At 37.7% G+C, this 17439-nt stretch overlaps 1 protein-coding gene across 1 annotated transcript; it reads left to right on the forward strand.

Moving 5' to 3' along the window:
* Positions 1–1202: 1202 nt before the first annotated feature.
* Positions 1203–14700, forward strand: LOC131605412 (uncharacterized). The gene is made up of 3 exons (XM_058877770.1): positions 1203–1651; positions 13936–14018; positions 14120–14700. Exons 1-3 carry the CDS (start codon positions 1203–1205, stop codon positions 14698–14700), a joined length of 1113 nt encoding a protein of 370 aa, XP_058733753.1.
* The last annotated feature ends 2739 nt before the right edge of the window (positions 14701–17439 follow it).

Raw genomic sequence — 17439 nt, forward strand, 5'->3', positions numbered from 1 at the left:
TACCATTAAATTGAATGTAAAAGAGAAACATGTTATTGAAATTCGGAATTCAAAATCATCACAAATGTTAATCAGGGACACCCCCCTAGCATTGGGGGGTTTAGCTACTCATATCATCCAAAGAAATTACAAAGATATCAAATAAAGACATTACAATAGAGATGATGAACTTTGATCTTCAATGGCTTCCGCTCATGAGAGTTCTCCGTTCTTCTCCAATTGCATAGGCTTCTTCTCTCAATCCTCCAATTCTTCGTGTGGCAAAAAGATCCCTAATTCATCTTGGAAACCCTCCTAAATAGTGCAGACTCACTTAAGTTGGTTGGAAATTCCAAAAACACCCCTGCAGGCCAACAACTGAACTAAATAATAAAAATCACTGAAATCAGCGTCATCACCCAACACGGGCCGTGTTGTGCAACACGGGCACCCGTGTTGGTCCCCTGGAATATTTATTTTTTACACTTGGTCCCAGACTTAGCAACACGGGTCGTGTTGAGCAACACGGGTACCCGTGTTGCACCACTGTTTTCCTCTCTTCTCAAACTTTGCTCCTAGCGCTCTTCCTGACACGGCCCGTGTTGAGCAACACGGCCACCCGTGTCAGGCCTCCTGTAGCATGTTTTTGAAATTCCTTCAAAACTTCCGAGTTTCGCACTGATTTACTCCGGTTTCTCCATATGAACCTGAAAACATTAAAACATACAACCAAAGCATAAAATGACGAATAAAGAAATAAAACACTCAATAACAAAACTTAAACATACTTAAAAACAACGATAAAAATATGTGTGAAAACCACTGATCAATGGCATAAGTTGACAGTCCCACAGGTAGACATTTTTTGAAATATAACAATTTACATTATGCATGATAGATGAACAACGCTCAATCTTTGAAAAAATCATGGAAGCTGTCGGAAAACAAAGAGGAGGGGTCTTTTTTTACATGGTTATGGAGGGACCGGTAAAACTTTCATGTGGAGGACACTATCAAGTGCACTTCGTTCGAAGAAAAAAATTGTGCTTGCTGTTGCTTCAAGCGATATAGTTTCATTGTCATTACCAGGTGGACGAACTGCTCATTCCAAGTTCAAAATTCTTGTGCCAACACTTGACAACTCCACTTGTAATATTGACAAAAACACTGAACATTCTTAATTATTCGAGGCAACAGACGTGATAATATGAGATGAAGCACCTATGGCTCATAAAAATTGTTTTGAGGCATTGGATAGAACACTTAAAGACGTCATAACCAAGAAGGGTCTTGGGAATAAAATCTTTGGCGGCAGAGTTGTTGTTTTTGGAGGAGACTTCAGACAGATTCTTCCAGTTGTTCCGAGAGCAGGGCGTTCTAATATTGTTCATGCATCCATATGCTCCTCTTATATCTGGGACTATTGTCAGGTTCTAACACTGACAAAAAACATGAGACTTCAGCTGGGAAGCGATAATACAAGTTCTAAGGAATTAGCGGAGTTCTCAAAATGGATTTTAAATGTCGGTGATGGTAAGATATCTAAACCAAATGATGGATTGGTGGACATAGGGATTCCTCAAGATTTATTGATTACCAATTATGAAGATCCTATCAAAGCTATTGTTGAAAATACATATCCCAATTTGGTTAACGTATTCCAAGATGTTGCATATTGTTACCCTAGGATTTCGACTTATTAAATAATGGTAAATAATCCCTGAAACAGGTGAGATTATTAAAGAATCTAAAGAGAAAAGTCTGACTAAAAGGTCTTGTTTAGTCAAAGCTGACGTTCGACTATCTATAAATCATCATGGCCAAGGTTCGACTAGAATTAGTCAATATGCATGTTCGACTAGAACAAACAGAAAAAAACTTAGACGTTTTGTTTAAGTATAGCCCTGAAGTCAGAAGGCATCAGAAGTTAAGAGGCAGTTTCAAGCAGTTTTCTGGCAGTTTTCACAGGACGCGTGGAGGTCTCACAGTTGAAGATCTTGCATGTCGAAGACACGTGTTGACTGATAATCAGTCGACCGTTAGTAGTAGTTATTTTATTTTTACTATTTAAGCAAGTTCCATAGGAACAGTTTAGGGTCCGCATTTTCTACAAAACACAAGTAAACTCAAATCTCTGTGCAATAATGAGTGACGAGTGCAACTTTGGAATGTACGTATGCGTACCAGTGTAGTTTATGCAATCATTTTACGTTATATTTCATTTTCAGTGCACATTTACTGCTTTTAAATTGCTTTTATTTACTTTAAAACCTTCAATATCAGTGTTTACTTTTACTTTAAAGTCATTGCTGCATTTAATACAGACCAGATACACGTAATTAACAAATTAAAGCAATTAGTCCTGGAATATTCTAGTTGATTCCGCAAAAGTAACCTTTAAAAAGGAAACTAGCGCTTGTTTACCATTTTTCTGTGTAAACAAATTGGCACGCCCAGTGGGACTCGTCAATTGCTGTTTGTTTTATATTTGTTAGTGCATTAGTTATGTATGATTCTAAGAAGTGGTCGAAAAATTAACTAACATGTCTGAAGTTAATGCAAATGATTCTGACCTTTCTGGAAACCAAGGAGTTGTTCTAACCGGAATAACATCACAAAATGCCGCAAATTCATCCCCAGTTAGAACAACAAATATTGGTGAATCGACGGCAGCAACATTGGTATCATCACCAATGAACGTACGGTCACCGTTTAACCCATTACGACCGCCGTTTCATGGAATGATACCTCCACCAGGTTTTAACCCTCAGTTTGGAATGCCTACGTCTATGATGCAAGGTTTACACACTAATCCTTCATTGTACTCCGACAGCATGATGGCAACAAACACATCAAGTCCAGGGGGTCGACCTATGGGCATAGGTTACAATAACCAGGTTTTGCCATCTTTAAGTACTACGTCAATGTTGTCAATTCGACAACAAATAGACGAAAGTAATCATGAAATGGTTAATGCCCTTACTCAACAAATGGGAACTGTTTTTACTCCCATGATAAACAATACGAACCAAAGTTATGAAATATTGGCTAGACAAATGGCCAGAATAGCAGATTTCTTTGGAGCGCCCCCACAACCAAACCTTTCGACTCCACAAGGGTCGAATGTTAGAGTAGTTGAAACTCCTAGAAATGGGGAACAAATTGAACAAGAAATCCCTAGAGTAGTACAAAGGCATCAAGATGCTAATCAGGTTCTTAGAAATATCCAGCAAGATGTCAATGTTGGACACAATAATATCTCGAATGTAGTCGAACAAATCTTAGTTCAGAATGGAATAAATGTAGGTTTGCATAGACCAAATTTTGTTTCCCCATTGTCAGAGTACGTAAGGCAGACAAAATTGCCTAGGGGTTGGAAAATTCCAAAATTTACCAAATTTGCTGGTGAGACTGGCGAATCGACAGTCGAACATATTGCTAGGTTCCAGACAGAGGCTGGAGAATTAGCAAACAATGAGAATTTAAAAGTGAAATATTTCCCAAGTTCTTTAACAAAAAATGCCTTTACTTGGTTCACGACCTTACCTCCACAATCTGTATTTTCATGGAGTCAGTTAGAACGATTGTTCCATGAACAGTTTTATATGGGACAGTCGAAGATTAGTTTGAAAGAATTAGCCGGAGTTAGGCGAAAGGGTACAGAAACGGTCGATGACTACCTCAATCGGTTCAGGTTATTGAAAGCTAGATGTTTTACACAAATTCCTGAACATGAGTTAGTCGAAATGGCTGCAGGTGGGTTAGATTATTCCATAAGGAAGAAATTAGATACCCAACATTTAAGGGATATGGCACAATTGGCAGACAGAGTGCGCCAGGTCGAAAGGTTAAAAGCTGAAAAGGCCAGAGTTAGTAAATATCATAAGAAAGAAAAGATAGCTTATGTTACTACAAATGAGTTCGACTCTGATAGTGATAGTGAATACGAAGAGGGAGAGGTCAATGTGGCTGAATTGAAGCCGGGACCACCATATATTTGTAAATTACTCAAGCCCTCAAAAGATAAAAATCCGATCGAAAGTAAAAATGATAAATTTTCTAGTAAAACATATTCATTTGATATAACAAAATGTGGTGAGATATTCGATCTATTAGTAACTGATGGGCAAATCATAGTACCCCCATGACTTAAGAATCCTCCTCTTGAACAAAAGAAAAAAAGAGGATTTTGTAAATTTCATAATTTCCTGGGTCATAAGACTTCTCAATGTGTTCTTTTCAGGGATTTGGTGCAGAAAGCTTTGAAAGAAGGAAGGTTACAGTTTGGAGAAAAGCCAAAGTCATCAATGCAAGTAGATACTGATCCCTTGCAAGTCGAAGAGGCTCACTATACCGAGCTTGCTGATGTGATGATGGTCGAAACTACTGATGGTTTCGGCGGAAAGCAAGATAGTGCTACTGATGGCAAAATCTTGAACATGGTCTATCCTGAACCAAACGAGAGCCTTTTGAAATTCCTTGAGAGGTGTCACAACAAAAATTCTCAAGTTGGATTATGTCCAAGGTGTGATGTTGTTTTCAATGTTGACGCTGCAAACAAAGTGAGGTTCGATCCTCGTCGAGGCAAGAATCGTCAGTTCATGTATACAGGAGAAAATAGTGGTCGAAGGGCTGGAGAGTACAGGAAGAGGTTTGAAAAGCCAAAGACTTTTCGACCCAAGACGGATGTCCCTGAGGACAAGTGGGTGAAACCTATTAACTTCAGAGGAGGTAAACGTCCAGAATGGCAGATCCAAGGTACTGGAGCAAATGCTGAAGGCTCTTGGACTGATAGTGGATCTAAGAGGAAAGACTATATATCTCCAAATTACAAAGGAAAAAATCCTATGACTCGAACGCAGTGGAGGCATTACCAAAGAAGCCATAAGAATGGCCAGGAAAACTCAAAGATGATGCAGGCAGGTTTCTCTCTCTACCAGCCGAAACCTTTTCAGAGGAGATTGACTGAAGAGCAGGCCAAAGTGGCAAATGAGAGGTTGGCTGCAGGAATGATCCTGGGAAAGAAACTCATCAAAGAATTAGTTGATGATGATGCTCTGATTCTCAATACAGAAAAAGAGCCTGAGTATTCTCCACTGTCGGATGAAGAGGTCGACGACAACTTTGACATAGAGTCAGATGAGTTGTTAATTGATTGTGGAATTGTATCTGTACTTCCAGCAGAGTTCGACAGAGTATCTGAGGTGTCTGAGAATGAAGATGATTTTCTCCCTGACGAGAATGTAGAAGAGACGCCTGTTTGTTATTATGTAATGGGAAAAGGAGTAGTGGAAGAACAAAAGGCTGTGTTTGAGAAGCCAGATCGAGGAATGATGTATCATTTGAAGCCTTTATTCATAAGGGCAAAAGTGGATGGGGTTCCAATAAACAAAGTGTTTGTCGATGGTGGGGCTGTTGTGAACTTAATGCCCTATTCCTCACTTCAGAAAGTGGGAAAATCTGACAAAGATTTAAGACCCCACAATATGGTGCTGTCTAATTATGAGGGTAAGACAAGTGGAATACTTGGAGTGATTCAGGTGAAATTAGCTATTGGTTCGACTGTCAGGTCAACCATCTTTATGGTGATTGCATCTCAAGCCAATTTCAAGTTACTTCTAGGTCGAGAATGGATCCATGGTATAGGGGCAGTTCCCTCTACTTTGCATCAGCGTGTGGCCATTTGGAGGCCAGATGGTATAGTGGAGAATGTTGAAGCTGACCAAAGCTATTACAAAACTGAGAGTGGTCGCAAGCATTTTGACCAGCATCTGGCAAATGTAGCTCCTTGCTACAAAGCAGAAGAGGTGTATTCTTCTGATGAAAGTGTGTCTAAGTATTTGAACTTAGACCCAAATTATGGTTTCATTTGGAATAAGGAAGATCCCAATGAACCATTAAATCATGAAAGTCCTCCTGAGCAGGGGATAATAGTCAAAGATGATGACCACTGAGTCAGAATACCTGGCTCGAATAACGGCTTATTTGGCCGAGAACAAGGAAAAAACGGCTTTAGAAGCCGAACTAGAGAAAAATATGGCCATTGAGGCCATGATGGTAAAAAATGCAAACAATCAGGAAGTCGATCACCAGGTCGAAAGGTTTGATGGGATATACGATGACGAACCTTTAGGCTTCGAAATGGATCCATTAGGTTCGGTAAAAAGAATGCAAGCTCAAGATCCTCTTGAGGAAGTTGACTTAGGTGACGGAGTCACTAAAAGACCTACTTATGTAAGTACAAAACTTACAAGTGATCTAAAGGTTAAGTTGGTTCGACTGTTGAAAGAATATAAGGATTGTTTTGCATGGGATTACAATGAAATGCCTGGTTTAAGTCGAAGTGTGGTCGAACATCAATTACCTTTACACCCAGGAAAGAAACCTATCAAGCAGCTTCCTAGAAGATTTGCGCCAGAGGTTATGGAAAAAATCAAAATAGAAATTGAAAGATTACTGAAAAGCAAGTTTATTCGAACTGCGAGGTATGTCGAATGGTTAGCTAATATAGTGCCTGTAATAAAGAAAAATGGTAGCCTTCGTATATGCATAGATTTCAGAGATTTAAATAAGGCTACCCCTAAAGATGAATATCCCATGCCTGTTGCTGAAATGTTAGTCGATTCCGCAGCCGGATTTGAATATCTCAGTTTATTAGATGGATATTCAGGTTACAACCAAATTTTTATAGCTGACGAAGATGTACCTAAGACGGCGTTTCGATGCCCAGGTGCTTTAGGAACTTATGAATGGGTTGTAATGCCCTTTGGTTTAAAAAACGCTGGGGCTACGTACCAACGAGCTATGAATTCCATGTTTCATGATTTTATTGACGAGTTTATGCAGGTCTATATCGATGATATTGTAATAAAATCTAACTCTGAAAATGGTCACTTAGACCATCTTCGACAGTCTTTTGAACGAATGAGAAAATATGGACTCAAAATGAATCCTTTAAAATGTGCTTTTGGTGTCCATGCAGGGGATTTCCTGGGCTTCGTGGTTCACAAGAAAGGTATTGAGATAAACCAGAAAAAGACGAAAGCAATCTTGGAGCTAAAGGCGCCAGAAACAAAGAAACAACTCCAGTCATTGTTGGGGAAAATTAATTTCTTGAGGGGATTTATTTCAAATCTAAGTGGCAAAACGAAGATTTTTTCACCACTTGTGAAGCTCAAAAATCAAGATCAATTCAAATGGGAGCCAGAGCATCAACAGGCGTTCGACCAAATAAAAGCTTATTTAACTAAGCCTCCTATTTTGTTACCCCCCAATAGGACAAAGAGTATGAAATTGTACATAGCTGCATCAGGTTCGACAATTGGGAGTATGTTAGCCCAAGAGAATGATAATGGTGTCGAAAGAGCTATATATTATCTAAGTCAAACCTTAGTGGATGCTGAAACTAGGTATAATGATATTGAAAAGTTATGTTTATGCTTGTATTTCTCATGTAACAAACTTAAGCAATATATAAAGCCTGTTGATGTGTATGTGTCCTCTCATTTTCATGTTATTAAACATATGTTGTCTAAACCAATTTTGCATAGTCGAATTGGTAAATGGGCTTTAGCGTTAACTGAGTTCTCTTTAACATATGTTCCTTTAAAAGCTATGAAAGGACAGGTTGTGGCTGATTTTATAGTTGACCATGGGTTAGTCGAGCTATCTGTAAATCTAGTCGATCAAACTAACTGGAAGTTGTTTTTTGACGGTTCTAGTCATAAAAATGGATCAGGCATTGGAGTCTTGATTATTTCTCCTGAAGGACTTCCAACAAAGTTCCATTATAAAATGAAGGATGTATGCTCTAATAATGAGGTCGAATACGAAGCCTTGATAACTGGTTTGAAAGCCCTAATAGACTTGGGGGCAACGCGGGTTGAAATTCGAGGTGATTCTGAGCTAGTAATTCGACAAATCAAGAGAGAGTATAAATGCATCAAAGAAAATCTAATAATGTACTATGCAATCGTGGTACGCTTGTTAGAGAAATTCGAACATGTCGAGGTCTTACATGTACCAAGATCTAATAATTACATTGCCAATGAATTGGCACAAATTGCTTCTGGCTATAGAGTTTCTAAAAACAAGTTAGAAGATATGGTCGATATCAAAGAGAAAGAGACTCATGAAGTGTTAGACAAGTTGGGTCAATTGTCGACGTCAAAATTTGGGGGGGTAGAAGACAAAGTTGAAAGTAAAGATTTGCATGCCTTGGAAATTTTTGCCATCGATAATATGACAATTTCTGATTGGAGAAACCCATTAGTCCAATACCTAAATAATCCAGTCGGAGGAATTGATCGAAAGATTAGATACAGAGCTCTAAACTATGTGATATTGGGAAGTGATTTATACAAGAAAACAGCTGAAGGTGTATTGTTGAAATGCTTAAGTGAAGCTGAAGCATATTTGGCTGTGTCAGAGGTTCATAGTGGTGTTTGTGGAGCTCATCAGTCAGGCCATAAGATGAAATGGTTTTTGTTTAGACAAGGTTTATATTGGCCGACAATGCTATAAGACTGTATTGAATATGCAAGAGGATGCCAAGAGTGCCAGAAATTTTCAGGCATTCAACATGTTCCAGCCAGTGAATTGCATGCCATTGTCAAACCTTGGCCTTTTAGAGGATGGCTTTGGATTTAATAGGAGAAATCAAACCTGCATCTTCTAAGCAACAAAGATTCATTTTAGTGGGAATAGATTATTTTACTAAATGGATAGAAGCAATTCCACTAGTCAATGCTGATCAAGAAGCAGTGATTAGTTTCATACAAAAACACATTATTTACAGATATGGGATTCCAGAAACTATTACTACTGATCAAGGATCAGTGTTTGTTGGTCGAAAGATGCAAGCTTTTGCAGCAGAGACAGGATTTAAATTGCTAACATCCACTCCATATTACGCTCAGGCTAATGGTTAGGTCGAAGCTGCTAACAAAGTTATTATAAATTTGATAAAAAAGCATGTGGGGAGAAAGCCAAAAAATTGGCATCAAACGCTCGACCAAATCCTTTGGGCTTGTCGAACGTCACCAAAGGAAGCAATAAATACTACCCCATTTCGTTTGAATTTTGGGCATGATGTTGTGTTGCCTGCAGAAATTCATTTACAGTCAGCTAGAATTCAACGACAAAACAGCCTTTCGTCTGATGAATACTGGAGTATGATGTTAGACGAATTAGTAGAGTTAGACGAAGAACGACTAATAGTGTTAGATAGGTTGATAAAACAAAAGAAAAAAGTGGCGAAAGCTTACAACAAGAAAGTCAAAAAAAAAACATTCATGATAGGTGATTCTGTATGGAAAGTTATTTTACCCATGGATCAAAGGAATAAGTTACTGGGTAAATGGTCCCCAAGTTGGGAAGGACCGTTCAAAATTTTGCAAGTATTTTCAAACAATGCATATGAAATTGAAGAACTACATTCAGATGGTCGAATCTTGAGGATAAACGGTAAATATTTGAAGAGATATAAACCTATACTTCAAGAAATTCGCATAATAGAATAAAACCAAAAGATTATATTAAAATGGCTAAAAATTTGGCCAATCATTACAAAAAGTTCCTTATAAAGAGCGTTGGCAGTCATTACAAAATATAGCCAGTTAGTCGAAAATAAAATTACAAAGTTGGAAAGTTGTTCCTAAAATAAGCTAGCTTGGCTGACTCAAAGTCAATCTTAGAATCAAGTCGAGACAAGTTTTGCCTAAGTTGTCGAATGTTACTTTCCAACTTGAGGGCGTTTTCACCATGACCAAGTCCTTTCAAGACTTCTTGGTTAATAATTTCAGGCGAAGGGATTTCTTCAGTTTGGGCTAAATTGATTTTCTCTTGTTCAAGACCTTGAATCTTCTTGTTGAGAGCATCAATTTGAGCTTTGTAGTTAGCAATGTTGTTGTCGATCTCTCCCTTCTTATCAGAAAACTTTAAAGTTTTCTCCTGAAATTCTTCAACCTTTTTGGTCGAAGCTGCACTGGCATCCCATTCCCTCTCCATTTCACGCTCTTTGTTCTTTGCTTGACGAGTGATGTTCTTCTTCGTCATAAGGTCCCTCCAGAGTTGGTCGAAGTACGCCTCAAAATCAAAGAAGAATTGAACAACAACTGCTGGAAGAGAAGCTTTGATTAGTAAGTCTAGGATCTTACGAATTTCTCCACCAAGATGTTCAGAACTCTCAAGAACAGCGAGAAACTCAGGTTCGTTCAGATGGGTTTTTAGCTGGCATATAGCTTCGACAAGAGAAGCATCAATCTCAGCATCAGGATTGGTCGATTGAGCAGGAATCTCAAAAGAACTTGGTCGCAGCTTCTGAAGTCGAAAGAGAGCTTCTAAAGGATTAGTCTTCTTCAAGTCCAGAATTTCCTCCTGACTAAGAGAACTGTTGGAGTTAGTATCATCAGCAATAGGATGTTGTCTAGACTGAGAAGCTGCATTGTGTTCTGGTCGAGGGACATCTTCAACATTTTTTGTGACAGGTGTTTGTTCGACGATGGGTTTATCCTGAGGATCTGTTCGACTTTGACCTGGAGTGTTAGCCGAATCAGTGTTACTTCCAAAAGCATCAGTCCTCTGAGGGCTAAAAGGGTTGGAGTCAGGAGTAGCTTCAGCAATCTTTTCAGCAACCTCGACAACTTTCTCCTGAGTGTGGTCGACAGTTGGTGCATTCTATTCAGGAAAAGTGTTAGAAAACAGAGATATTGAGAGATATATTGGAAGAGAATGTTAAGTTACCTCAGGAAGAGTTTGAGACAAAGAAATTGTTGGAGCTGTTTGAGGCTTGACAACCACTTTGGGAATGTTCTTTACAACATTTCGTCTTTTTGGTGGAGTCGGAAGCGGGGGTCGTGAAAAGATCTCACTTTCCTGATTTGGTGGAGATGTAGTTTCGTCTGATTCAGAAGGAACTACCAACTGAAAAGGAAGAATAACAATTAATGAAGGTTAAGGTAGATTTGACAAGATTAAAGATCAAGTTAAGTACCTTTCTAACAGTTTTGTTTTTCTTGGTGGTGGTGTTGTTCGATGTACTGGGACGCTTTCGACCTGGCTTAGGAGCAGGAGCTTCGATTTGATTGGTAAGATCAGGCCCTGAAAGATCTAAAATTGATATTAGAATATTGCTGTTGACAATGAAAAGAAAATGAAAGCAGATATAAAATACTTACTTATGGTAAGTTGATCCTCCAACTTGTCGAACGCAGTATTCAGTTTCTTGATAAAAGAATCTCGATCAAATAGTTGGTAGTATTCAGACCACCACTCACTAAACTCTTTAGTTGTAAAATAGGAGTTTTGAAAGGTGAAAGTTGGGTGTTCCAGAGATTGTTTGTTATGAAACTTTAAACAGTCAAGGTGTTGACGAGATGTAAACGGTCGACCGGAGTAACAAATGTCATTGTCATGAGAATATAGGCTTTTGGGCAGCATCTGGCTCAAACCAAATTGTCGAGAGACCAAATTTGGTTGATAACTTACAAACCCATAGCACTTGCCTGTCGACTCAATACGATGAGAGAGAAGTGTTGGGGTCAGAAAAGCAGCCCAAATAGCATTCAGTTGAGCTCGAAGGGTTGGAGTGTTCCTAGGGAAAATATCTTTGAACCAAGTCGGCCCAAAACATCGATTGGAAAAAGGGGCCATAGAAGCTATGAATGTTTTACATTCAGAAAACAATCTCACATATTTGAGAAGGTTGGGCCTGTTAGACTCATCTTGAGGAGTTTGAAAGGCAAGTTTGATGCCTTCGACCCTCCTGTCATACATGACCTCTAGAATGGACCTGGAAACAGTGTAACCTATATGTGACTCGAAGGTGGCATTCAACCAGTGTTGCAAGAGCCAATAAGGTCCCGACAGAGAGAGTTGTTTTGGAGTTTCGTGCAGACGTTTGATCCTTAAAGATGCTATGCCTAAAGTATGGTAAAGATAAGCAAGGAGAATCTTACCTAAAGAGACCTTTCGACCTTCATGAATCTGAATAGCCAAAGGTATGTAAGCTTTGGCAATCTGAACTGATCCTGGACAAAACATATAGTATGAGAGCCAGTAGGTGAGGAAGGCAACATGCTCTTCGTCAGAGACTTCTTCTGTCGACTTGTCATAATGATCTTGCATATACTTGGTGATGGTAGCATTGGTGAAGTTGAAATTCATTTCTGTGGGAAGAGTTGGGTCGAAGATCTCACCCAATGGCGAAAGCCCTGTGATGGCAGCCACGTCGAAGAGAGTGGGAGTCATCATTCCACAAGGAAAGTGGAAGGTGTTAGTCGAACCTTCCCATAAAAATATCGAAGCAAGTAACATTGCAGGACAAACCCTATGACCAGTTCTGGATAGTTGTATGGCGTCGAAGATGCCCAATTCCTCCCATCTTTGTTGCTTTTTCGCTTGAACTTTGTTAAGCCAAGCCAAATACTCTTTGTTGCCAGGAGCTGGAGTCGAACGAAACACCCTAAGTGAAGGGTCCATAAACTTCAAGTCGAGGGGACGTGGTTTGTCGAAAGCTACAGGCATAGTGGTTTGGAAGCAAGGAAAGAAACCAGTGGTTTGTTCTGGATGATAACGGTGATCTGGTAATGGCCCTGAGAAAGCCATTAATCTATCAGTAATCTGAAAAGGGATTAACATCTGGTGTTGCCAAATAATGGCTTTGGCCTCTGTGAGGTTGGGTTGAGGAACAAAATCCAACCCTTGTTCTTCTTCTTCACGAGACATAATAAACCCTAAAGGGTTAGTACCTGTAGCGTAAACGGTTGTGTTGGTGGTTGCAGCAGCCATTGTTGTGTATGGAAGGAGAAGAAGAAAATGGTGAAAGGTTAGAAAAGAGGGGTATTTCTTTCTGAAACGTTTGAGAAGAGAAGGAAACGAGAAGAAAGAAAGAAAAAGGAGAAGGAACCTGCACATATATATAAGCTGGTAGTGACGTCAGCAGAAATCGTGCAAAAAGAAGTTGTAGAAATCAAAGGTCATGTCAAAGAAACGCTTTGGAAACTGGGTTTTAGAAAGTGGGGAGCAGTTATAGCCCACTACCTAAGATTTAGGTAATAATTAGTACCTAGGGATGCGCAAAGTAATCATGGCGTCAGAAGAGAACAAAAGTCGAAACCTAAGAAAGAACTGAAACGCCATTTTTCTCTTTCCTGAAGTCAGTCGAAAGAAGTCGCTTGGGGGGCAATTTGTTACCCTAGGATTTCGACTTATTAAATAATGGTAAATAATCCCTGAAACAGGTGAGATTATTAAAGAATCTAAAGAGAAAAGTCTGACTAAAAGGTCTTGTTGAGTCAAAGCTGACGTTCGACTATCTATAAATCATCATGGCCAAGGTTCGACTAGAATTAGTCAATATGCATGTTCGACTAGAACAAACAGAAAAAAAACTTAGACGTTTTGTTTAAGTATAGCCCTGAAGTCGGAAGGCATCAGAAGTTAAGAGGCAGTTTCAAGCAGTTTTCTGGCAGTTTTCACAGGACGCGTGGAGGTCTCACAGTTGAAGATCTTGCATGTCGAAGACACGTGTTGACTGATAATCAGTCGACCGTTAGTAGTAGTTATTTTATTTTTACTATTTAAGCAAGTTCCATAGGAACAGTTTAGGGTCCGCATTTTCTACAAAACACAAGTAAACTCAAATCTCTGTGCAATAATGAGTGACGAGTGCAACTTTGGAATGTACGTATGCGTACCAGTGTAGTTTATGCAATCATTTTACGTTATATTTCATTTTCAGTGCATATTTACTGCTTTTAAATTGCTTTTATTTACTTTAAAACCTTCAATTTCAGTGTTTACTTTTACTTTAAAGTCATTGCTGCATTTAATACAGACCAGATACACGTAATTAACAAATTAAAGCAATTAGTCCTAGAATATTCTAGTTGATTCCGCAAAAGTAACCTTTAAAAAGGAAACTAGCGCTTGTTTACCATTTTTCTGTGTAAACACATATCTACAAGGAAAAGCAATTCTTGCCTCAACCATTGAAGTTGTGGATAAGATCAATCATTATGTATTGGAACTTATACCAGGTAAAAATTATTTATTCTTTTTTTGGTGCATGGGAAAAAGAATATGCAGCCTATGATTTTGAATTTACTAATGTTCGTATCTTTCTGTTGATTTTTTTTAGGAGAAGAGAAAGAGTATCTTAGTTACGATTCAATTGATAGAACTGATACGAGTTATACCGAAGCTTATGAAGTGCTAATTCCAGAATTTCTTAGCAAATTAAGAACATCAGGTTTACCAAATCATAGAATCAAATTGAAAGTTGGTACTCCCATTATGCTTATGAGAAATTTGGACCAATCGGATGGATTGTGTAATGGAACAAGATTGATTGTCACAAGATTGGCCAATCATGTCATTGAGACAAAAATTATTTCTGGCAAGAACATAGGTAACCTTTTTTACATTCCTCGAATGTCTATGTCACCTTCAGAGTCACCGTGGCCATTTAAGTTGATTAGGAGACAATTTCCGATTATTGTCTCTTACGCAATGACAATTAATAAGTCTCAAGGTCAATCTCTTGATAGTGTTGGTTTGTATTTGCCTTCTCCCGTGTTTAGTTATGGACAACTTTATGTTGCAATCTCAAGAGTTACTACAAAAAATGGTCTTAAAATCTTAATACATGACAAAGAGAATGTTTCGTGCTCCACTACCACAAATGTTGTATACAAGGAGTTTTTCCAATCACTTTGTTAGATGGTAAGCTTATTCTTCTTTTCTATCTTTGTATTTGTATATGAAACACACAATATTTATATGCCTTAAATTTTATTCTTAATCATATATTGTTTTATACATTTTATAATGTAGGTATACGATGCATGTTGTTGGCTGGTTGCAATCATACAAGAAGATAACATCTGATATTTATACCAGCAAATATGTAAATTGTTTTTATTTGAAGACATAAAAAATTGAATGTATTAATAGCTTTTTCATTGTTTTACCGTTGTGTATCATGTGTTTAACATTTATTAATATTTACTAAAACTTGGAAAACACTTTGGCTAAATATATGTTGTTAATTTATATAAGGGAGCATTACAAGTGATAGACTGATTCATGTAATATGATCCTGACGCACGGGTTTCCTACTAGTTTTTCATAAAAGGTAACCAAACTGTTGTCATCTTATTCTTTTTCTTTTTCCTTTTATTGTCTCACTTTAATGGCCTACTAAACCTTTGAGGGATTATGAGACTACTTTTTTTTTACAAGAAAGAAAGAATCATTTCACTTTTAATTAGTTTCATTTTCCTTCAATCTGAAAGTATAATTACCCAAAACAATTTATTTTCATTTTCCTTACAAAAAAACTAAGCATGCTGAAAGTATCATTTCACTTTTAGTTAGTTTCATTTTCCTTAAAAAAAACTAAGCATGCTGAAGTATAATTACCCAAAACAATTTATTTTTCTTCAATTTGAATTGTTAGTTAGTACTATATAGGTTAACAAAACAGAACATCAATTACAAATAAGTATAGATACAAAAAAAAAAGAGCAGATTACAAATTCTACTTTATCTGGATTTGGAAAATTTCATACGAAATCCAAAAGTCAAATTGAAAAAAGCAACCTATAATTTTCTCAAAGCTTTTGATTATAATCAATTTATTTCATATACAAACCAACCTATAATTCAAATACACAGTGATTCTTTCATAGAGTACAACGGATTTGCACCTGGATTGAATGAAGAAGCTAACAGTGATATGCACCAGGATTGAATGAAGAAGCTAACAGCAATTCCAATTCCTTGTAACACAAAAAAAAACAGAAAGTGAAGTAAATTTAGTATCTTAATAATACATCAAATGTCTTCTTTGATTAAGAACAATTAGTTTCAGTTAGTATACTTACATTTACCTTCCATTCCACTTTGACCTTGTTGAAATCCTTGTTAAGAACATGTAAAATACATTAGAGTTAGAGAACTGAGAAAGTGATAGAAACAACAACAATAAAAAACACAAACCCTAATCACCTGTAGAGTGAGGTAACTGGCTCGACGTCCTTTACTCACATATAAACAACAACGATCATCACAACCCCTAAATTAAAATTAGTAGATTCATAACCCTAAATGAAAAACCCTAAATAACAAACCTGAGTGAGAGATAGAATGATGGAATCCTTTGATTTCTGAGTGAAAGAGTGAGAAAACAATAACTGGGAACGAGAGAGTGAAGAATGGAAACGAGAGAGTGACGAATGGAAACGAGAGAGTGAAGAGATCTGGAATGAGAGAGTGAAGAGGATGAGAGAAGTGAGAACGAGGGTGGGGTAATGTGAGAGAAGTGAGAACGTGAATGCTATATTACATTTACCCCTAGTACTTGGACAACATATTGTTTTAGCCCGGGCGGGTCTGGGTACCCGGGGGTCAAGTTTTAGTACCCGGGCCCGCCCATATGAACCCCTGTAACCCGGTTTCTTAACCCGTTTGACCCATCGGGTCTATTCAACCCGCCCAATTATCTTTTTTTTCGCAGATTTTACCGGGTTGGGTCGGGTGGTCGGGTTTTGTCCACCCCTAGTCACAATTATCTAATGGTTTATCGATAGCCACTTGTACCAGCAACCTAGTATTATTAGAGGATAGAATAATTGTATTAGTTTTAAGGAAAATGATAATTAGTGCCCTCAGGACAATAGTTAAGCATTCTAAAATAGTAAATTTAAATTGGTAATTTGTGTATTTAATGTCTCGAAAATTAAAATATAAAATTTTTTTTAAATTTTTTTTTTTAGAATGTTTAACCATTGTCCTGAAGGTACTGGTTAGCAAGACTCTAGTTTTAATACGAATGTCTTTAAATGATGAGGCTTGCTATCTTTAGACTTAAAACCAGCCGTTTTACGTCTACACCGTATAAAAGACAACAAATACATGGTTGATGTGTGTCAAAAAAAAGTAAAAGTAAGAATTAAATATTAAAAAAAACCAAAACCGTATAGAAATACGGTGTAAGTGTAATGGGTAGTGTAGAAATATCATTTCTGTTAAATGATATAGATGTGATAATAGGGATGAACTGGTTGGGATCAAAACGAATCAATCTCGGTCCTTAGGACAGTGTCGTCAATTTCACGAAGCCTAAAAAAATGGATTTATGTAAATTATGAGGTAAGCAATTTAAAACGCAAGTACATAACATGTGAGAGAATAAGTTTTCATTGACCCAATGAGAGAATATATGAAATAAATGAGTGAACAATTTCAACTTTGAGTGACTATTATTGAGCTGGCTAAATGTTTAAGTTGAGAATATTAGAAACCGAAACCGACAAAGTTTCTTGTCCATATTATATGTAGGATGTGTCAAATTTTAATCATGGTAACATGTAGAGCTGTCAAAATGGGCTAGCCCATAAGGGCCGGTCCGCCCGGCCCAAAAAATCATGGGACTTGGGCCTTAAAATTAGAGCCCAT

This window comes from Vicia villosa, linkage group LG5 (genome assembly GCF_029867415.1).
Source record: "Vicia villosa cultivar HV-30 ecotype Madison, WI linkage group LG5, Vvil1.0, whole genome shotgun sequence".
NCBI lineage: Eukaryota > Viridiplantae > Streptophyta > Magnoliopsida > Fabales > Fabaceae > Vicia > Vicia villosa.